This window comes from Schistocerca piceifrons, chromosome X (assembly GCF_021461385.2).
Source record: "Schistocerca piceifrons isolate TAMUIC-IGC-003096 chromosome X, iqSchPice1.1, whole genome shotgun sequence".
Classification (NCBI taxonomy): Eukaryota; Metazoa; Arthropoda; class Insecta; order Orthoptera; family Acrididae; genus Schistocerca; species Schistocerca piceifrons.
Window position 1 is genome coordinate 850806346 of NC_060149.1, and position 23382 is coordinate 850829727.

Here is a 23382-nt window from a genome sequence, read left to right on the forward strand (position 1 = left end):
TTGTTAATTTCGAGAAATCAAGTGTGGATGGGCGTATCTGCATGCATATGTTTTATCTTCTCCCCCTCATTTCACCCTTCTTCAAACAAACACAAGCACATGAGGAAAGATGAGTAATTCTCATAACACTGGAGTTTGAACAGAAGGTTTAAATAAGTTTTAACAAGAAAAACAATGTCAAAATACTTTATTAATTATTGCATTGATTACATAATCAACTAAATACTATTATTTGTAGTGAGAAGCATTTCATATGACGCAATAGCTATTAATTCTTATAGCATAACACATTTCACAATTTATTTATTTATTTATTTCTAGAGAGCAGCTCAGTGAAGAGAAAACACAGAAGTACTGTTATACATAATTCTACCTCTCACTGGGATGGAACTTCACAGAGTTCACACAGTATAGACAGTGGGCAGTCTGGTAAGAATATAATCTGTTACTTCAGTGATGAGAAAACTTGATAGATGCAGCATTTCTGTAGTGCAGAGTCTCATAAATTTATATATGTGTGCAATGAATACCCTTTCCTATGTCAAAATTTATCGCACTCTGTAATATGCTGTTTCACTAATGAATATCTATCTCATGACATATTCACTGCATGGATGTTTGTCAGTTTCAAATATAATTGAACAACATGCCCACTTTGTTAAATGTAGAATTTTGTTAATTATCTGGTTTTTATTTTGGATTTATTGTGTTCATCTCTGGGGTATGATGGTCTTGAATTTTCCTGTATGACTAAATCTGTAATTTTTATAGATGTTCTGATTTGTTGGGTCATCTCAGCTACAAAATAATAATAATTTGTTCCTTTACACCTCTGCATTTTAGAATGCTCAGACAACTGGATCACAAATATTACACAACTAGCACATTAATTTGATATTTATCTGCTCACACAGGTTACATAATTCTAAGTATTCATTATGTCCTCAGAGAAACCTGTTGTAGCTTTACAACTAACTTCACAAAACTCTCATTGATGATTACTCTTCCTACCAAATGCAAGAGAGGGAGATCAGTGATTATAGTTAAAGAACATCACTGGCAAAGACATTATTTAGATTTTTTGATACATATTCTTTACTTAAGCTTAACAAAATTGGCATAAAATACGATTTACATAGTTTCAGGCCAAGTAACTTCAAAATTAATCTGATCATACAAAATGCAAACAGCCATGTATTCATATGAAATACATCATATTTTTACACATACTGTCATGTTGAAACCACAGTCAAGTCCAAAAACATCAAATACACAAACATTACAGATACATGATATTTCAAAAACTTTCCAGAAATGATAAATCCTAAATACAAGTAACTGGTTGGGTTTGAACTAACTACCTGCAGCACATCATCAATGATGCTAATCACTAGACCACATTACATACACCACAGCTCATAGCATTGCTCGCTCTCCTGAAGAAACAGTGAACTGCTGTTTCAGAAGTTCTCATTGGAGCTGATTGCAGCACATTGGATGTAAATTTTGACAATGGTTCTCTGTATGGCTGTGCTGGTGGGATTCTCAGATTCAGTTCATTTTGCTACATCCTCTTCACTATGATGCATATCAAAGGTAGTCCCTCCATTAAAGCTTTGCAATCACCAAGTGGGTCTTCAATTTCCTTGAACCTCCCATTGTCAATTTGCACCTCTAGACTGTAGTTGGGCTTCATATGGAGAACATGTGTGAAATCTCTATCTCTATGCTTTTGCCTTCTTGATGAAGGGTCATAATTCTTGACTTCATATGTGACATCTATCAAGCAACAAAGGCTATGATACAGCCCAAACTAGCACTTTATTAACTTTTGCAGTAGCCCCATTTTCAGCACAGGTGTAAAAACCCATTCCATGTCTCCAGGGCTGTGGTTGATATTATAGTGCCCTCAGTCTTTCTCCAGGAGCATCCAGGTTCTGTATGTGAGCCAGCTGCCTTGCTTCTTCAGTTCTGGTGCTGAAGTGCCTCAACTAGTCATCCTGAGTGTCATCCATTTGAAATTGGAACAGTGTATCCACTGTCATTTTGGCCTCTTGACTGCAGAGCACAAAGAGTGGTTTGAAGCATGTAGTGTCTTGCTTCACTGTGTTGTATGTGAATGTCATGATGAATGGTATTGTATCCCAGTCTCTCTGTTCAACATCAACTTACATTGAGAGTATATCTGCTAAACTCCTATTAAAACATTATTGATACCATTCAGCTGTGGGCAAAGTGAAATTACACCTGATACTAGTCTTGATTGGAACACTTTTCCACAACCAGAGATCATCACACAGGGTGCTCTGTGCTTCAAGTGATGCCTTTTACAAGGAACTTGGCATTTCTGGAACTTTGCTAGTCAGCACAGACTTGATGACAGCGTATCAGGTGAGATAGTTAGTGTGAAATATTGTCCATTTATTCCTGTTTTTCATCTGCAGCAGCATCCCCAAGAGGACGATTCCAGTATGGAGCAATGGCAATGCTGCAGGCAGAATTGGTACCAGATGCTCCAGAGACAAGTGTGCCAATTGCTTCCATCATTGAAATTCCTTACAGTGGCTCACATACTATCTAATGGGTCACTGGAGACCTAACAGTGATGGTTGCATCTGTTTCAGCCTACAGTCTTCACAAATCCTTGTTGACCAGAATCACTGCCTGCAGTTGAGATTGAATGACAAGCAACCATTTCCACCCCACTGGATCATATTTCCCCCTGTACAATGTTCCTATTGCTGGTTCCTCATTTTTCAAGGCTTCTATGGTTTCTAGCAATGCTGAATCTTTCCTCATTTCAGCAGCAATGTTATTTAATGCAGTGATAACAGAGATTTGGTCCACACTGCTGTGATCCATCAAAGGAGTCCTTGCAAGGCAGTGAGCATCCTTATGTTTGCATCTGTTTTTTTTTATAAACCATTGTGACATTGTACTGCTGAAGCTCAGTGCCCATCTCACTGGTCCACCTGATGGCTCATTCAGGCTACTCAGCCACTATAGAGATTTATGATCCATCACAATAGTGAGTGGTGCTAAGTAAACACTGCTGGAACATGCTGGTGGCCCAAACAAGTGCAAGCCCCTCGTTCTCAGTTGTAGAGTAGGTATTCTCAGATTTGGAGAGTACTGTGAAAGCATAAGCTATCACCTTTCCAGCACCTACCTGAATTTTTACTGGAACAGACCCTATCCTGAAGCTGCTAGCATTGGCATGAAGTTCTGTCTTTGCATTCTCATCATACAATGCTAAAAACAGATATGTTAGCATCCCTTTAACAACACAGAAAGATCTTCCTTGCACTTTTTTTGGGGGGAATCTGATATCTGCCTGCAGTAGTTCTTGCAAGGAAGTACCTTTGTACAGAAGTTCTTTATGAATAACTGGTGGTATGAGTACACTGTAAGCAAACTTCTTACATCACAGATGTGCCAAGGTGTCAGAAAATCTGTGACTGCTATTTTCTGTGCACCTGGATTGCTCCACCACCATTCACTAGACGTCCCAAGACTTTTATTTCTTGGGCAATGGAGAGGCACTTTTTTTTATTCATACAGAGACCTGCAGCCTAAACGAACTTCAACACAGTTGTTGGTCAACTTACATGTTTTTCAGATGGCTTTGACAAAAAGAATTCATTGAGCCATTAGCAGTTATGAAGGCAGGCTTTTGCTGGTCAGCCTCTTCAACCTTGTTTTGTCAGTAACCTATCTACATGTCCATAGTTGAGAAATACTTTGTTCCTTTCAAATGCACTGGGGTGTTATGTGTGCATGGCAAAGGACAGACATCTTTCTTCATGGTTTTGTTCAGTTGGCAGTAGTCAGTGCACCCTTCTTCTGCACACACTCTCTGAAGTTTCAGTTGTGTCATCTTGCAGTACCTTTTCTCTTTTCTCTCAGATCATCTGTCATTCATGTGGCAACACCCTTGATGAGTGCTGACTAATTGGTGGATGATCCTCAGTGTTGATGTGGTGCTTAATCATGGGCTGCTAGGTCTGTCTTTTCTCTACTCTGATTCTGAAGGCATCCTAAAACTGATGAAGAATGTCTATCACTCACTAATGTTATTCTTGATCAGGCCAGATCCTTTTGCATTTTGATAGTAGCTTCCTCCCCTGCATTGCCTGTACTGAGAATGGAGCTTGATTCTTTGTTGGTGACAGTAAGCTGTCTTTCTCAGACTGGTTCAACTGTCTCTACCCACATACCTTAAGAGGTGAGTTGTGGCTGCTTGTGACAATTACTGCTCCAAATTTCTCCTTGACTAGCTACAATTTTTATGAACATTGCTAGCATGTAGATTTGTTTTGTGTGCCTGAGTACCTTTCTGCCATCATGAAAAGGTTGACAGTTTAACTGAGCATCTTGATTGACAACTGGCACTTGTCTCGTTTATGATGGTGGGAAACAATGTCTCCAGTGGCAAGCAACTGGCCAGAGCACTCTTTGTTTCGTGTACTTGTTATTTTTATTGTCAATCTGGAAGTCTGATCTTCCACAGTCTACAATTGCTTGTAATATCTCCAATAAGTCCCATCCAAAAATAACATTATGACTACATTATGTTAAAATGACAAATTCAAAGGGCCGTGTTCTGACTTTGATAATTATTCTTGTAATGTACATTCCTGTCAGATGGATGTATGTCCAATTTGCAACTTTCAGCACAGTTTCTTTTGTATCATAGAGCACAAAATTCTTTAGCTGGTAATGATAAGCATTCAACATTAAAGAAAAAGAAACCCCTGAAATGGCTATTACATAGACTGTCTGGCCCTTCATGATGACATTGATGAGATTTACTGCCATCTTGATAACTGTCATCCATGGAGGTTTTTCATGTGTGATGGTCTGACCTCCATATATGGTTGACTTTCTTAGTTTTCTTGAATTGTAAGGGTGGTAAGCAGCTAGTACCTCTATATGGTAACATGGAATGACTGGCATATTGAGGAGTCATCTTGACCAAGATTAAGCAATGACTTTCAGCTGGAAAGTCAACTATAATATTTGCAGTTGACTTACATGAATAGGACATTTGTGATGGTTGATATCTTGCTGTGTAATAGTCATCAGACATTTTTATTCTAGCACTGCAGTAGCACACAACATGTACACCAGTGAAAATAGACTGGCATATTGTCCTCCATCCTCCAAATGTCTGTTATTCTGTCAGACATTTTACTTGGTAGAAGAGTTGGTTGTACCTGCATTGGTCAGATGCTGTGTTATCATTTGATGGAGGCTGGATATATTTGAGTTGGCGGAGTCCATTTTTCTTGGTGCACTTTGATGGTAGCAGAGATTCATGCTAAAGCCCAGTACACCTCTTCTTCAATATTATCTATTACCTTTTGATGTATGTGATTGTCAGTCACTGCTGATATCTTTTGCTTACTTCATCTGACACCTGTGGGTGCCATAAACTGCTATATCTCTTCTATTACTACTTGGTATATGAGAGAAGTGAGGTCATGGTGTTTTTCCACAGCTGTCATGGGGACCATATTCTAGAGTCAGTAATTCTTCTTTCAGCTGACTATTTTTCTGTTGCATTTCCTTGGTGCACTGGCACCACTTGATGAATTCCTCTGTGATGTGACATCCTTTATCAGAAGAGCTCAGTAAATTTCATCAAGCGTGAGATTTTGTTGGTCTCTGCTATGTTAGGATTCACAATGTGGCATAGGACCAATACATTATGTATATATGACTGTGTCATTTCCTCATGATGTTGGGCTCTGTTCTTCAGCTGTTCCTCCATGAAGCTGACTTGCTCCTGATTGACACCAAATTTCCTTCAGTTCATCTTGAAATTTGTACCAGCCACTGAGCTTCTCTTCATTGTTCACAAGCCACTGCTGGGCTGTGCCATCCAAGTAAAAGTACACATTTCCCATGTACATCATGTCATTTCACTTTTTGTATTTGATGACACAATCAAATCCTTTCAGCCATTTCATCAAGTTCTGATTAGGATCCCCAGAAAACACTAATGGAAGGCTGATATGCATCCGACTTACTTCGATTTTGAAATCCATCTGTCTCCTCAGTATACTGATCATAGGAACAGTGTGATGCTTGTATCTGGTTTCTGCCCATGTAGACAATAGCTTTTATGTTGCATAATAAAAGTCATGATGATGCACATGTTTTGAAGTATCTGGCATTTCCACCACAGTATCACACCAAAACCACAATCAACTCCAAACCCAAAGGCAGGGTCATAAATGAAGCTCAACACTTAATCTGAAAACACGTTTATTGCTGACACCACCTTAGAACCAGAGCAGAACTGACCTCCTGGATAGAGTATGCAGCAATTTATACAAACATCAAATATTCCAGAATGTTCGTATTCCAGAATGTACAAACATAACAAATGTAAGATATTTCAAGAGCCATCGGGACCGATGATCGTAGCAGTCTGGTCCCTTTAATCCCACAAACCAACCAACCAAGAACCATCCATAAATGGTAAATCCTAATAATTTCTGTTGATTGGTTTTGAACTGATGACCTGCAACACCCAAATCAGTGACATTAACCAATATGCAACACTGCATGTGCTACAGCTGATGGTAATATTTTTGTATGAGGATACTGTCTTTTTAAAACAGAGGTGGATCTCCTCCACACCAACACCAGCATGATGGCCAACTCAAAAGGTCTACTGCCATCTCTGCATAAGGGTTAGTTTTCACTAAAGTGAGGTGTCGCAGGATGTGGGTACTGCGATGTCTGGTTAAGGTTAACCATTAATACACGCTCATCTGGAGATAGATTGGGTTGAAAGTCAAATGAAATGCAGTGCTTTGGAGGGCAGAGGAAAAAAAGTGCCAAGGCAAGAACCAAGGGGAAAAATATCTGCAATAGTTAGGTCAGGTGGTAAGAGCAGTAGTGGATGTCTTCCTGCCTGCGACAGGTCGTGCAAGGATACAAGGATAGGCTTTGTTAGTAGTGGGTATCATGCATGTCGATATCTTTGACATTGTGCAGTGCTATCACTCAGTGGTTTCCACTGGGTGCCAGTGTTGATCTCTTGCTCAGCATCAGCAAAACTGTAACAGTTAGGTTCGTCATCGATTTGTGTCCGATAGGTCATATATCATATGCACAGTGTAGGGTGATGTTGGCAATTTCTTTGTGCATCAGTGGGCGAGCTTGCTGGTTTCCCTGCTGTAGCCTTTTGGTTGGCTTTAGTAGCAGCTGGTATTTCCAGTCAATGATGCTGATATGCACGGGCCTGCCGATGTTTGTCACTTGTTGGTGTGTGTCATCTTGCCATAGGTGGTTATGTCCTAGCTAGCAGTGTCTTTAGCCACTTATGCTTCCACCTATGGTTCTGATCATAGTTTCCCAGAGTAAGGATGAAAGGATTGTTCGAGTGTCTTGAATTCCTGTATAGTCATGCGACATGTTTTTTGAAGACTCCCTTGAGGGTTTCAAGGAAGTATTCATTGTGAAGATCCATGGTGTGTGTGAAGCATGGAGCATTGCTAATGATTCGTAGCACTTTGTTCTGTATGATCTACAGGTGGCGCAGTCATGTAGGAGCTGCATATCCCCAGATGAGAGCCGAGTATGTCATCAGAGGTCCAATCAGTGTCATGTATGTGGAGCTCAACACCGTCCTATTCAGTGTTATTTCCCTGTTGAGCATTGGGTACAGTTGTTTGAGCCTCATGTGCACTCTGTTGGCAATGTATTCAATGTGGTTTCCCCATGTAAGTTTACAGTCCAGCGAGACACCGAGATATCTGACTTTCTCTCACAAATGTATTGGGCATGTATCTAGTGTTATCTGTCTACTGTGTTGATGTTTGCACAGTAGTTTCGGTCTGCATGTAAACAGAACTGCTTTGCACTTACTTTAATACGTCATCATTCCAATCAAGGCTTGGCAGTTCTGAGTGCTGTCTGTATTTGTGAATTAATGTTTGACGGTTTCCAATCTTATGCAAGGATGGCTGTGTCATCCATGTAGATGGATAACATCATGTTTTGTGTTGCTGGGAAGTCGTTAATGTACAGGTTGAACAAGATGGGCCCTAAGATGCTTCCCTGGGGTACTCCAGCTTGGATACCATGTTGTGTTGATTGTTTGCCCAGCACATCAGTGTTGAAACATCTGTTGTGAGATATGAGTGTATGAGACGTATGAGTCCATCCAGGAAACCAGCTTTGCATAGTTTACATATAAGGCCATTGTGCCAAAGATGGTTGAAAGCTTTTTCAATGTCCAGGAACACGGCCCCTGTAGCTTTGTTCCCATTGTAGCCATGTGTTATACGTTTGGCAACACGGAGGAGTTGTTGTGTTGTTGAGTGGTGATTCTTAAAGCTGAATTTCTCTGGTCATTGCCGATGCAGTGCCTAGTGATGCATTTTAATATTACCTTCTCAACGATCTTGCTGAGTGAGCACAGCAGATTGATGGATTGGTAACTTTGTGGGAGGGAGTAGTCTTTCCCTGGCTTCCTGAACATCAGGACCTTGGCCGCCTTTGAAAAGTCAGGGAAGTGTTGGTGTTTTAGGATGACATTTGTTATGTGTGTAAGGTATCCTACGGCTCTATCTGTGAACTCCTGGAGGACACAGTTTTGAATGCCATCAGGCCCAGGGGCTTTCCTGGTATTGGTATGCTTGATATCCCATGCAATTTCATTTGTGCTAGTGCAGCTAATTTCATCACACATGGGCTGGGCCACAAGTTGTGTAACCTCCTGGCCCATTTTGAGTGTAAATACTGGGTCTGAAGGAGCCAGATTCGGCATGAAAGACGCTGCAAGTGTTGTGGCCATAATCTCTGCCTTCTCTGTCATGTAGTAAGCTGGGCCGTCTGGTCCTCGTAGAGTGGGAATGTAATGTTTCTCCCTGGTGAAGTGTCTGGCTAGTATCCTCACACCAGGATGTATGGTATCTAGCCCAGCAAGTTTCTGTCCACGTTGTTCATTTCTAAATGTTTGCATTTTGTCATGTATTAAACCCTGGTGTCTGTTGACGTGCAGTTTATAGAACAGGCTCCTGGTACACTGCCAGTATCTCCTGAGGCAGTTCCTCATTGAGATAAGGCCCAGGATCTCCTGGGGCAGGGCCGTTGAGTGTGGTTTTGGTGTTGAATGTGGAATGGCATCAGTCACTGCATCTTGGATGGCAGCAGTAAGAGAGTACCTGTAGTGCTATGTTGAGAACTGTGCTGATATCGTGTGTTACTGTGTCTCTAGGATGATTGTACAGCAATACCAGTGTGGTGTTGGCTCTGTTGAACTTGACCCTGATGGCCATGGTCTCTGGTCTCTCAAGTGCAGGGATCATGATGTTCATATGTCTTTGTGTATGATGATTGCTGTGCCCTTCCTGCCATCCACTCAGTCGGTACGATAAACACAATAGCCTGGAATGTTTAGCTGTTTGTGAGGCATAAGCAGTGTTCCATTCACTAGGGTGATTCAGATACCCTTTCACTCCATGAACGTAACCATTTCAGCTCTTTTGTTTGTGATCCCATTGGCATTCCAAAACAGGATCTGTGAGTTTGTGTTAGCATCTGTGTTTCAGGACTGGTGTGGTGTGTTATCCATGTAGTGATGTAAAAAGTGGCGTGATAATGGCTTGGATGCTAGTCCAGTTGAGCGAGCCCAACATGAACTGTGTGAAGAGTTGTGTGACACACCCCATAATCTTCATGACTACTTTGGTGGCCATGAGTCTGGGGAATAATGTCTCCATTACTCTCTGGGATGTTAAGATAATGTTGGGCGTGTCAGCCTGTGAGTTGTTGCTTGTGTTGGTGGCCACTGCTCGTTGTGTTGGTGTCTGGTGAGGGATGGCTTGTGTGTCAGCTGTTCAAGTAACAGTTGTGGGCGCCTGTGTGGTCTCTGTGGTGAGTGGGTGTGTTGTGTGAGTCGTTGTGTTGATGTCCAAATAGTGTTTGTGAGGATTGGTGTCCTGTTGTCTGTGTTCTTTTTGTGGTGTGGTCATGTTTCTCCTGTTCTGATTGTTTCTCCTTCTCTTTTTCCTTCTCCTTCTCTGGTGTTGTGGTCGTCCCTATATTGGTGCATCTGATGAGGGTGTGGTGTTGGGTGTTGTGTGTATTGGTTGTATGTTTGTTGCTGGGGGTGTTTGGTGTGTGTGTCCTGAGCTATGAGCCTCCTCTGACCATCCTGTGCTGCTGGAGTTCCCAGCGACCACTCCAGCATAGGATATTCCACTTCTTACTGGGCTTTGGGGCAGTTTTAGAGCTGTGATGGCGGTCGTTTTGGTGTGTTTTGCTATTTTGTACCTCAGAGCTTCTTTGTATGCAATGTACCCCCTGTAGTTGGCCGGATGGGCTGCACCACAGTTGGCGTATTTGGGAGGTGCTGTGATGGGGAGTTTGCACTCTTGTGTCATGCACATTTGCAGCAGTGGGGATTGAGACCACATCAGATATCTGCGTGCACAAAGTGCTGGCAGTTGTGGCATTGTTGGGGAGTGGACAGCGTGTTGTAGACTTCTGCACTGACAACCATGTGAAGAAATAATTTTAACTTCAACAGGTTGCGGGACTTGGCCGTGTTGGCCACCTCCACCATGTAGTTGTGAGATGGTCTCGCTGTGCCAAACTCTGTCAATTGGTTTACATGAATGCATTCCCATCCAAGGGTGGTGTGTTCCTCGTGTACCATCTTGATTGGGGTTCATAAACCTATCCCCTCGATCATGTACTGCTGTGTTTTTTTCTAGGACTGTCCTGTACATGAAATGTTCTACCTTTCTTTCTTTCAGAAAGTCCAGCAGATTTGAGTAGTCTGTTTTGTTTGCCACATACAGTGCCGTGTGGTCCCCAGTGAGTTTTGAGTAGAATGTTGTGGGTTTGTGTTTTTTATTTAACTCTTTGTTTAGGATACTGAGGTCTCTATAGTTGTGTATAATGACTGGTGGGAAGCCAGCCAAGGATTTGTTGGGGTTCTGCATAGCTGCTTGTATGTGTGCGTATGGTGCAGTCACAGGGTTGTTTGTATTGTTCCCTGTGTTGCTGGTGTGGCTAATTTGCCATGTTGTCGGAGCTTGCAGCAGCGCTCAGTGGTTGCCTCATGAGTTTGTGGGCTCACTTGTTTGTGCGTTTGTTGGCTGTTTGTGTTGTGGACCAACATGCTGCCACGGTCCGTCTTCTGAGTTTTTAGTGTCTTCTGTTGGCTCTGGCTCTGATTCCATCGGTGCCTGAGCCACCAGGTGTGAGAGTGAGGACATATCTCTCATGTTTGTGGCAGGTGCTTGTGTGTGTTGGATGTGTGTCTGTGTTTGTGAGTGTTCACTCCCCATCAGCAGTTTGATCAGCTGTTGCTGATCTGCAATCTGCTGGTCCTTTGAGGCAACTGCCTCTTGGAAGGTGGAGAGTGGGACGGAAATGCTGGCTGTAACAGCTGGCATCCCCACCTCTTGTGCTGCAGCTTTGCTGTAGGTTACTGGTGGGGATATGCAGGAAAGATCAGACATCTTTCCTGCATAGGGAAGTTTTATTTGGATAGGGAGGGGTGTGTGACAATTTTGCTATTTTTGAAACAACAATAGTGGTACAGTTGAAATTATTTATACACACTGATATTTGAGAGTTACATTACAATATCCCCCTAGAATCCTGCACATAAACATTTGTTTTTGGAATTCTGCTAACAAGCTGATATTAATCACATCTTTTTTTATTTACAAATGGAAAAATAGGAAATTTTTTCAGAGGTGAAAATTAGAAAGATTATGATAGGTGTGATCTTCTCTTCTTGTCTTTACTCACAATATGTTCTGATTATTCCTTTACCAACATTCATGATCATTACTCTGTAGTATGTTGTCCTGCCCCTTCATTGTAACTACATCATAGTGTCCATCTGTTCAAGTATAATGGTGATGATATTTCTTCTTATTGAGTCGCCAACAAATTGTCTTACAAAGTACAATCCTACAATAATTAGTACACAGAACCAACTTTCCCTACACATGTCAAAAAAACACCCATTTTCTAAAAACTGAACAGCTGAAATGAAAGTGTTAAAATTCTCAGACAAATAAATCAAAGAATTTGAGGTGACATTTCATAACAGTTAACTTAATCAACAGCAAGATAAGCATTGTTATAAGCTATTATTACACTAAAACAAGTTTCAAGTTTGAAGTTAACTCTTCTATGAATTATAATTAACTTTCCTTAAAGTGCAATGTTAGGTTTATATTTCTGTTAAATTGTTTACAATGCAGCAGATAACTTCAGTCTTTGCAATACAGTATTCAAGGGTAACCATAATTTCAGTTGTAAACTCAAAATCCTCATGGTATAGCATATAGTTTCAATAAGAGTACAGGTGTCAATGTCAATCAGTGTCCATAAGTGCTTACATCTATCAGCCATAAGCTCTCATTTAACTACAATGCATAGCATGTTCAAATTATGACTGAACTAATATGAGTACACCTGAATTTCTATGTACAAAAAGCATAACATCATGAAATGTCATAAGTTGGTGTTTATATAAATGGATAAGTGGGAAGAGCCACAATAGCATATTGAAATAAGTAAGAAAATAAATACTAATCATTTAAGTGCATTTCTCAACATGTGTGTAATCTTTCCATGTAAAATAAATTTAATGCAGCAGAGATTTTTGTTATTTTTTCAGTAATACTGACCACCTTCCCCTCCACACATACACACACACACACACACACACACACACACACACACACACACACCTCTTATGCATTCTTCATTATAATCATCATTTATATTTGCCAGGTTTAATTAATACAAGTCAGCAACTTATTGCATGGTAAGGTTTTATTTGAATAGTTGTCATCAACAGAGTATCCCATATGTTTGCCATAGTGAAATTATCAAACTTTTCCGTGCACCACAATTCCATTACATTGCAGTATCATCAGAACCACTATTAAGATAGTATGTTTTCTCTTTCCTTACTTACAATCACCTCCATAATTGCATACCACATAATTGAATGGATAAAGTATACTAAATTTCATGACTTTGAATCCCTGTGCATATCCTCATCATTTACTTCCGCATATTACAACCCTTCTCACAGGTCTCCTCCATATGAAATTATCAGTATAAACATCACCATCATCCTCATCCTCATCATCTTACTCCCAGCTCTGATGATCTCATTGTCAATAGGATGTTAAACATTAATTTTCCCTCCTCCTTCACCTTCCTAGAGACCTAATACATAATAATTCATGAAATATCCCTACATTCCATTATATTCCTGACATCTCACAGTTATGTGAGAACATCATGAAGGTATTAGATTAATATTTACTACATAACTACCAACTCTAGAAAACCATAAATATTACTGCTTCTGAATATTCTACTTTACAATCATCAATCATTACAAGAACATTCATAGCTTACTTCATTTAAAGATTACAGTTTTCACACTATGTGATCTGAGTTGAAATGAAATTTTTCCCAATTTTCAAATATTTTCTAAATATGAATGTGATACTTCTTAAAGAATATTACTATGACAAGTTCTCACAACAATTTTAACAGAACTTCTGTTCTTTCTCCAGAACGTTTATCATTCATTAGTGATTTATTTGTACAAACTTACTGTAGAATCTATAATTCAGATTTCCTATCTTCCATTAAATAATTTAATATCAATATAGGTTTGAAGTCCACGTCATAATGTAATTAGGTGAAAGGACCCAATGTATGTGAAAAAGAATTACCATGGTATGCACAACATAATCACAACGCAAAAGATTTGTCAGTTGATACAAGAAACATAATAAGAATATTGTGTGTTAATAATTGATACCTGAAACATTCGATAATGCAGATGATATTAATTTATCTTTATGATTAGTGTCTTCATTGTGGTATATCCCCCCCCCTACTCCTCCTCCCGGGGAGGGGGGGGGGGAGGGGGCTCGCCACTCTTTGGCAGGCTCATGCTTGGCTACCATTGGGACCCATCCTTTGCAGCATCTTTTCCCTTCTGTGCTGCATGTCTATCCTCTTGCTATTCTTTTTCCCCTCCCTTGGGGAACATGTCTAGATTTTTTTTGAGAATGTTCCGCATTGTCTGTATCTGACATAAGAACAGTCTCACAACTGTTTTTTGTTCCCTTTTCCTTTCATTGTTCACCTTCTCCTATCCTTCCTCTGCTTCGCTGTTTGAGGTTCCTCTTTTTCTGCTTCCTCCCTGTGTGCTCCTAAAGGCTGGCCCACATCTCTTACATGTAACAGGTGACTGAGTAATGCATAATTCCCAGCCCTGGGTGGACAAGCAGGGTTTGCACATACTCACTGGTACAGGCCAGGCCCAGGGAGGTGTGATTGCCTGAGCTGCTACTTCCCTAACTTCCTCAGGTAATTCTTCTTTGCTGTGTGTGATTACTATACCTGTATTATCAGCAAAAAGAACTAGCTTTGCATCCTCGTAAATATAGAGTGGCTAGTCATTAGTATATCTAACTTCTTTGTAATGAATACATTTAACCTCTTTGAATTGGAACTACTGTTATGAATCTAAGTAAGCATCTTTAAACTTAAAATATGTTAATTCATTTGAACATTTCATGAGCAGTGGATAGAGATTTTTAACAGAACAAAAGTGACAATTCTGTCATTAAGTAAGAAAGTTGGAATAGATGATCATATATTTGGAAAGTTTGTAGGGACTGAGTAAAGAATGTGATGCGGACTTTATGAGCAATGATGTATTCTGGGGAAAAGAACAAGAAAAATGTAGAAATGAAAGACACTGAACAGTTTATGGAGCTACATTGTATTTATGACAACTATTGAAGACTCCATATCAAGGGATTTCCAGGAATGAAAATTATAATCTTATCTAATTATATTTAATAAACTGCCAATAAATAAAAAAAATGAGAAAAATCTCTCTAAAATGTCTTCCAAAGTAAGTTACAGGATCTTCCCACTTGATACTCTTAATAGAGAAAACCATAGTTCTCCATACTTTCCACAGCTTTGACATAAGACTAATTCATTTCTTAAAATCACAAATTAACTTACAAAAAGTAGGAAGAGGGGCAGAGGAGCAATGGAGATGGGACAAAATGGGGCTTGTGATACATGGATAATAAACAGTTTACATCTAAGTGTAAGAATGTTTACCTGCTTTAATCTCAGTCACAAAAAGAAATATGTGGAATGATTCACACAAGGAAAAAACTCTCTGTGGGGTAGAGAATTTGAAAAGTATTGATATTAAAATGAAATGAAAAATTGGGCTATAAATTAATGCTCAATTACTTGAAGCATGTGACACAAAAGATATTTCAGATAGAGTTTAATTGTGTTATTATTTGTTGTGCAATTAAAAGAGCATTATATCAGACTACCTACAATTCCTGTCAGCATTGACTCTGCACAGCAAACGGTGTGATACAACTTCACTTTTATGCATTCAAATGTTCATTCATAGTGTTTTGTAAACTTAGGAAGTACTTGTTTTCCATAGGAGCTTTATCAGAAGAAGAAGAAAAGCTGTTGTATAGCAAAAATCTGAAAGCAGAGCCTGAGCAAAGCATCCATTATTTAATGAAGAGCTCCAATGATGAACTCTGCACCCCTGTAGGTAGGTGATAAATTTCACGGCATGGCAATCAATAAAATTCAGATATGAATGTAAACAACAGTAAACCAACATCATAATTACTGAAAGTACAACTTTTCTATTAAACCTATTATCATTTTCCCAGAGTGTGGACATTTTTAAACTTCATCAGCTGTTAAATTATTAAATGAAAGGCTAATTCCATAACAAAGTGTGAGGGAATATTTTCCAATAAATGTAAGTCATACCTTAAAAACTTAACAGCAGGTGTCAGCTGATAAATCTATTCCCAGTATATATTATCCATGGAACAATATATATGGCACATTACAAAAAGGACTTGCATGAAATATTCTTGAATATTGGTGTATATTACTTTTAATTGTGCACGCTGATTTTAATATTCACTTATTTTCTGGATGCCTCAGTGGACGTCATCCTAACAGACAGGTTTAATGTGTTTACCCAGCTTTCAGTATCCAAAACTAAGTCCATGAACTGCTTCAAGAAGAACAGCACTTCTGAGAGCAGAGTGCTATAAGAAGCTGCCAATACTAATAAATACAGCACATTGTCATTATATTCAGAAAGCACTTGTCAACTGCTATGTTATTGGGCAAGTTACTATCAGATTGATACATCCCCATTTGCAATACAATGGGGTTTTAGCATTCTTTTCATTATTCAGAATGAGAATTAATAATAAAGAGATAAAATGTACAGTGGTAAGTGCAAGAAAAGTAAGAATGAGTATAAAGTTAGAACAGGAAGATATAGAAGAAGTTAATGTTTTCAGATATCTGGAAAGCATTATTGCAGACAACATGAGATGTAATAAGGAGGTGAAACATATAGCAATTGCCAAGAAAGCATTCAAAAAGAAGAAGGGGCTTCTGTGTGAGTATATGGACAGTGATCTCAGGAAGAGACTGGCAAAGAGCTTCATATGGAGCACGGTGTTATACAGAGCTGAGACCTGGACACTGAGAATAGAGAAAGAAAGAAGAATAAAATCATTTGAGCTGTGGAGCTGGAGGAGGATGGGAGGGATAAACTGGGAAGACAAAGTGAGAAATGAGGAGGTTCTGAGAAGAGTTGAGAAGAGTGGTGAAGAGAGAGAAATTTTAAGGGTAATCAGGAAGAGGAAATACAATTGGCTTGTACAATGGATGAGAAGAGATTGTTTACTGATGGGTGCTATGAAAGGAGCAGTGAATGGAAGAAGAAGAAGAAGAAGATACCAGATGGTGGTTAGTGCAGGGATAGAAAACAATTATGAGAAAACAAAGAGGGTGGCAAATGACAGGACTGCATGGAAAACTACATGTGGAGACCTGCCATATTGTAGAACACTGATGATGATGATGATGATGATGATGATGATTACACTGAAAATATCCCTCACCTTCCTTTCCACCCTCTGTTACAAATGTGTTGTATATGACACCACAGCAGCTGCTAAGTTGAAGATGTGGTAGCTATAGGAAGCCTCTAAAAGGCGCAGTTTTCAGATAAGGTCAACATTTTTTGTTCTCCAATTAATACAGATGCCTGACATTTTGACAGCATGATCATACACAAACATCAAGTTTTGTATCTCATGGTAAAACCACATGGATGGGAAGGTTGTAGTCAGGAATTTTGAGTGGTGTGGGCTTGTAAATAAAATACCCATGTTTAATAAAAGGAAACCACACAGGTTTATTTTCTGGCAATGAGGATTGCCAGAAGGTGAGAGAAGATAACTGAAGTAGATCCAGTCTCTCCTTGCAGGAGAGAAATGAAAGGGTAAAGTTTGAGGACTAAAGTCTGCTCTGGTCAGTGACTTGGAACTGAAGAGAAATCCATTCAGTGGGGGCCTCTCCAAGAGCCCCCCCCCCCCCCTCTCACAAGTCTGATGAGTCTGTATCATCATGTGATTGGCATGGTGACTTTCCTGATGATGATCAGCCTATTCTGGTCTGAATTGGTCAATTCTTGTTACAACAATGGAAAGGCAACATTATTTTGTAAAATTGTGTACAGGATTTGAAAACGGCAAGGCAATTTCTGGATGTTTGCATCTGGGAGTGCATGAAAATGGGGGGAATTGTTCAAAAGAGAGAAAATGAATACAGTTCAAAACAACTAACTAGTGTTTAAATCTACCTCTAAAGGATTCAAGCGGCACCTGGGAGGCTATTAACAGACTAATGGGCATATTGGCCAAGGGGGATGCGGAAGTTTGATTGCCTGATTGGTTAGAAACTTGGCTGCCAAGAGGGCATCAGGGAGGCCCCAGCACACCCTTGTCCGCCTTCTCTGTGGTCCCCAGTGGACCATTCACAGTCCTCTGATCAGTTGGTAGAGTGTATGATGGAAGCACATCCTTCTCAGTGGCACTTCACCTGAGCATCACCTTATCAGTGAAAATATTATGCAATTGGACAAGGCCCATGTTGGCAATGATATCTAGTGGCAGCCTCTACTGAACCAGCCTCCATCTAGCCACTGCTCTGCAGCTAAACACAGTTTGGCTTTATAAGGAATGAAACTTTGAAAATTAAAAAAAAATATCTAAAATAAACTTTTCCCAGTCAATTTGTCACAAGTAAAATAATAAAAAAGAAAAATCAAATCTTAGTCCGGAGGCACTTTATGCATCACTACAGAGTCTTATATCTTATAAAAGAGGGCACAGTCACTGTCTCCAAGGACATGAAATGAAAACATAGTGCCACTGTTTGTCATTTATACTCTGCAGACAGAAATCTGGGACCAATTTTTTTTTCCACTCTTCTAGAAGTTAACTGAGGCCATTCATATTGTGTGCCCTTGATGAAAGTGATTTTACTGGTTGGAAACAATAGTGAATTCTGTACCATTTTACAAATTTTCTCAATTGTGTTCTTACCACTTTATTTGGTACAGTGCTGTCACCATTTTCATTGATGTTGGATTCATCAAATACCACCCAAACCACCAGAAAACATTTAAACATGTTAGTTGTGTGTTTACTATAAACTGTATGTAGTTCCCATAAAACATTTAATATTGCATGCTTATGTAAGACAACTAGAGTCCTATAACAAAAATGTAACATAAAGTACCTCAAGAAGTGGTTAAAATAAATCCAGAAATATTGAATAACACTGAACCTTCATGCAACAATGGTTACATTCTAAAATGTACATTAGAATGGTTGGTCCTCTTATGTTCTTCTGACTCCTCCAGTCATATTATAACTCATTCATAGTCCCCTATCATAACACAGTTCAGATGTCCCTGATACCTTCCTTCTATGCAGTGAATGTCTTGGTGAAAACATTCACCATGTTCTTCACTTATAACTCTTAAATCTTGTTTTTCTTGTTGGTCATTCTTTCTTAGTGTAATGTTGATTATCTTATCTACTGTCTCACAGGCAGAGAAAGCAAGAGTATTTGGTGTAGCCATCTTCAGCCCCAGAGGAAATCCCAAAATTTTAAAATCACCACAAACATCCCATTTTTAACATTCATATTTTAGTTTTTCCAAGAGCAGCTTTATATTTTCTTAAGTCTCCTTAAGTTGTGCAGAATGAGATACTGGTATTGAAGGAAACTAGTTCCCATTATGCAATAAGACAGGTTTGAGGCTTATACTGGAAATATCTATAAATAGACACCATTGATCTGGTTCATGAGGAATCTTAATATGTTCAAAGAGACCATTGACATCACCATAAAAACAAAGATTTTTTGCATCTGGTAGAAACATGCAAAATCTTCATGCCTTACCTTATATTTTGTTATTTTACAGGATTTATGAAGTACATTGTTTCATATGGGATACAAGAAGTTCAACCTTTGATTCATTTAGTTTCAAATTGCTAACAAGGTCATTCAGTTTCAGCTGAGTAAAGAGCTGTGGTTCTAAATTGCAGTCACCAGTAAAACAAAAATCACTGTCATTACTTGAATTTGTCTCTTCACTAGTATTCTGTATTGGCAGTGATGGAATTGGCAGCTCTTCATTATGTGGTACTGGAGCGATAGATGATGGTATGCTAGGGTACAGCATATTTGCTCTGCTCTTGGTACTTTTATAATGTGCAATCTCCACCATACAAAAATAGCAGTTTCCATGATGATTTGCAGGCTCTAGCTATATTCAGGGAATTGCAGGTGGCATTTATATTCTTGTTCTACATAGCCAACCCTCTAAAGTAGACCAGCAATTGCCACAAATAATGTGGTGAGCCAATGTTACATATTTGCCTTTAACATGCACACCAAAATAAGTGTGGTATGCCTTGCAGAACTGTGTACTGAGAACAATTTTATGTTTCACTTATTTAGATACAGTCTAATGTCTGCAAGCATAACGAACTGTGTCTGCTGGCAGTTTACATCAGGATGTTGACATTTTATGTTTAAGGATCACCTTCAATGTTATGTTTAACCACAGAAACGGCTCAACATTCACAAATACATTCACGTATAGGGAAAAATATTCATATACGGAGTGTTTGTTTTAACTTTAGACAACTAAATATCTCAAAAATGATGCATCACATGAAAAAAAATTGTAGGTGAAAAGTTGATATTAGTAAAAGGGACTGGACGGGGTCAACTTCGTATTTTCAAAGGGGAATCCCTCATTTCTATTGCATATTCAGATCATATGACAAATAATACATATCATTGTTTTCCCTTCATGGTAGGTGGTGCTGTAATTGACAAATATTGCCTGTGCCTGTTTTTGCAATTATAAACTGGTGCATTTGATTTTACATTTCATTTATGATGTAAATGTTAACCTTTATATTTTAACAGTTGAATTTATGATCAAATGTTACTTTAGTGTTGCAAATGTGATTTTACATTACAAATAGACATTGACATTTCTGGCAAATAAGCTACTTGTATGGTAACTTAATTTTCTGTTCCCTATGGGGTCAGTTGTAGTGAGACCGCAAGCCATCTGAATGCTTGATTTTTAATGTTGCCCTCGAATCCTGCTATCAGAGTGACTGATATTGTTGTGTGCCAGCCACCTTAGCGCTTGCACTGGTTACTGTGTAAGTATTGGGAGAATAAAAACCACAACCACTGTAATAAGATAACATGCCCACGAAATGATAGTCAGGTGCACCTGCCATGGATACTCACAGAAATTAAGCACCTCGAAGGTGAGAGGCAAGAGGACTTGCCAAAATCAAAACATTCCTAGATCACGATAAATGCAGAAATTAAAATAAACATCCTGTATGTCGATGCATGCAGATGGCTTTTTAAAGAACTTTTTTTAAAGAATATTGAACCCATCCACATATATTGCAATGAAGTTGGAACATCACATTACAGTGATCTGGTGGTGATCACCTCGAACAAGTATGACTGCCAGAAAAAGTGGTGAATTCACATTTTTTTCAAAAATCATTGAAATATCAAAAAGTATCAACATTAAAAAAAATATTGGGATGCACATGTTCAGTATATTTTTTTATTCAATAAACATACATAAATAATATAAACAATTTTTAGTTATATAGTGCAACGTGCAGCTAATTGCATCAGCAAAAAGTACTTTAAAACATCAAGCTTATGATTAGGCATATTGTATGTTGCACCTCAGAGAATCAAAAATACAGAAAATCTTAATATTAAAAAAGAAGATTTACCAAACTAGATATGCACTTACTTCATAAATGAAACAATGTCATTAAGCTCTAAATCCACAAATCAAGATAAACCATAATGTCTGAAAGTAACTTGTGGCACGACAGTAGATCCAACCAATGAACATGACGTACACACTTCAGATAATGTGGCCAAAGTCATGCTGTTTTCAGATGATACTAATGTGATAATAAGTGCACCAAAGCAATTGCTGCATAAAGTGCAGGTAAAATCCTCAAGCATGTCCACCATTAGTTCAGCACAACCAGGCTAATATCAAACATAAGAGAAACAAATGACATGCAATTTGGGAAAATAAATCGAAATGTAAATCTAGATCTGGTGTTGTGCAACAAAGCCTTGGACAAAGCAATAGCTACAAAATTGCCATGGATCCATGCTGATGAAAAATTTAGGTTTAGTTACCATGTAGTAAAACTGACATAGAAACTTAATTAAGCCATTTCTGGTCTAAGAATTATTGCAAACATTTGCACCACAGAAGGTGTCACAATGGCATACTTTTGCTATTTTCATTCTCTTGCAACATAAAAAATAATATTCTGAGGTATTACTGCTTGCCATGAAATTCAGAGTTTAACATTACAGAAGAGGGCCACCCAAATAATAACACACTGTTCACTACAGATACATTGCAAACCCATACTCTTAAAGATTGAAATACTATCAACACAAATGCTAATTTTTCATAGTCACATTTGAAATAGCCCAGCACTCCATACACAGCATACAAAAGGAACTAACACACAGAGGAAACATGAGCCATATTGATATCAAATTTTATGACAGACTGAAAGCCTTTATCAGAAAGTTACAAGATGAATATAAATTTATAGCAGAACTTAAAATATTTCGGCTCAAAAAATGGTTTTACTCTTTAAGTGACTATGTTGGCCACTAACATTTTGTTAACATGTTTATACTAAGCCGAAACTAAAAATACTGCCATTCTCGCCTTAACATTTGTATAATATTTATGTATCTAATGGACAGCTGCTTTCCAACTGAATCATTGTTATGTGTGAAAGATTTTACTGCTATGGAAATATAAGAGTACAGACTTATGAAGAACAGGCCAAGAATTTATAATAACAGAAGCATTTATGTATAAATTTGATGTATGGATCATTCTGTATTATCTCGTGTGTATTTTTTTCTGTATATATTTGTATGTCACATTTTTCTTGTAATGAATTGACATAACATTTATATAGTATTTATTGCCTACAGATCAACAGGGAAATAAATAAATTATTTGCAGAATGCCTAATATTAAAAAGGTGGGAAGAATAGAGATTAAAATTGCTATGATAATGGATTACATATTGTCCAAGAGATTCCACAACTGTTGATATATTCTAAAAATATGTATTATTACAGTCTCAGTTGCACATGTTGACACTGGATTACTAGTTTTCATTTTCAGCACTGATCATCCTCAGATATAGAAATAAAATGAAAGGAAACATTAGTGAATAACTATTTCTCTAGATGAGATATACAGAAAAATATTTGAAACTGAGGACATTATAATTGTAGATGTATACTGAAATTACATATAATGACATTGTTTAAAGTATAGCACACATAAAATAGTACCTGATTCATCATGAATTATGAACTCCCACCATCTTCAAAATGAAAAACACAGCCAGAGTTATAGAATAAGGGTGACAGTACAAAAGCATGCATTTGAGCACATTCCATGACATCTAGCTTTATACTGAACTCACTATGCAGAATACAAATCCATACATCATAAATGATGGCTATGGCAGGGAGGAAGGTGGAAGGCAAGATAAAATACTGATATATGCATTCTTAAACTATTACACACAACTGTTTAAAAGGGCAGTACAAATAATTTGATCTTAAGAAGCAAAATAGATAATCCACATGATGTTTATACATGACACATCTTGTTGAAATTTGTGAATAAAACATTGAACTAAAACACAGAGTACATGCTGTTTCCAGCAGAGGGCATCTGGGGTATGTTGTGCTCTTGTACACAGGGCTCAATCTGTTTGCAACCATGCTGCCAATCACCCACACTGCCTGCAAATGTGGCTAGCTGCAAGGGTTCACACTGGGAGGCTGACGTGGAACTCCTGTAGGTGG

At 38.5% G+C, this 23382-nt stretch overlaps 1 protein-coding gene across 2 annotated transcripts in view; it reads left to right on the forward strand.

Annotated features, from left to right (window-relative positions):
- LOC124722935 (glutamate receptor-interacting protein 2) overlaps positions 1 to 23382 on the forward strand; it is a 454066-nt gene that overhangs the window by 373524 nt on the left and 57160 nt on the right. Inside the window, exons 13-14 of one of the 2 annotated variants that reach the window (XM_047248095.1) lie at positions 322 to 429; positions 15503 to 15619. In XM_047248095.1, the coding sequence (XP_047104051.1) occupies positions 322 to 429; positions 15503 to 15619 (225 nt within the window). The remainder of the gene's footprint in view (positions 1 to 321; positions 430 to 15502; positions 15620 to 23382) is intronic. The other variant, XM_047248096.1, reaches the window with a different exon arrangement.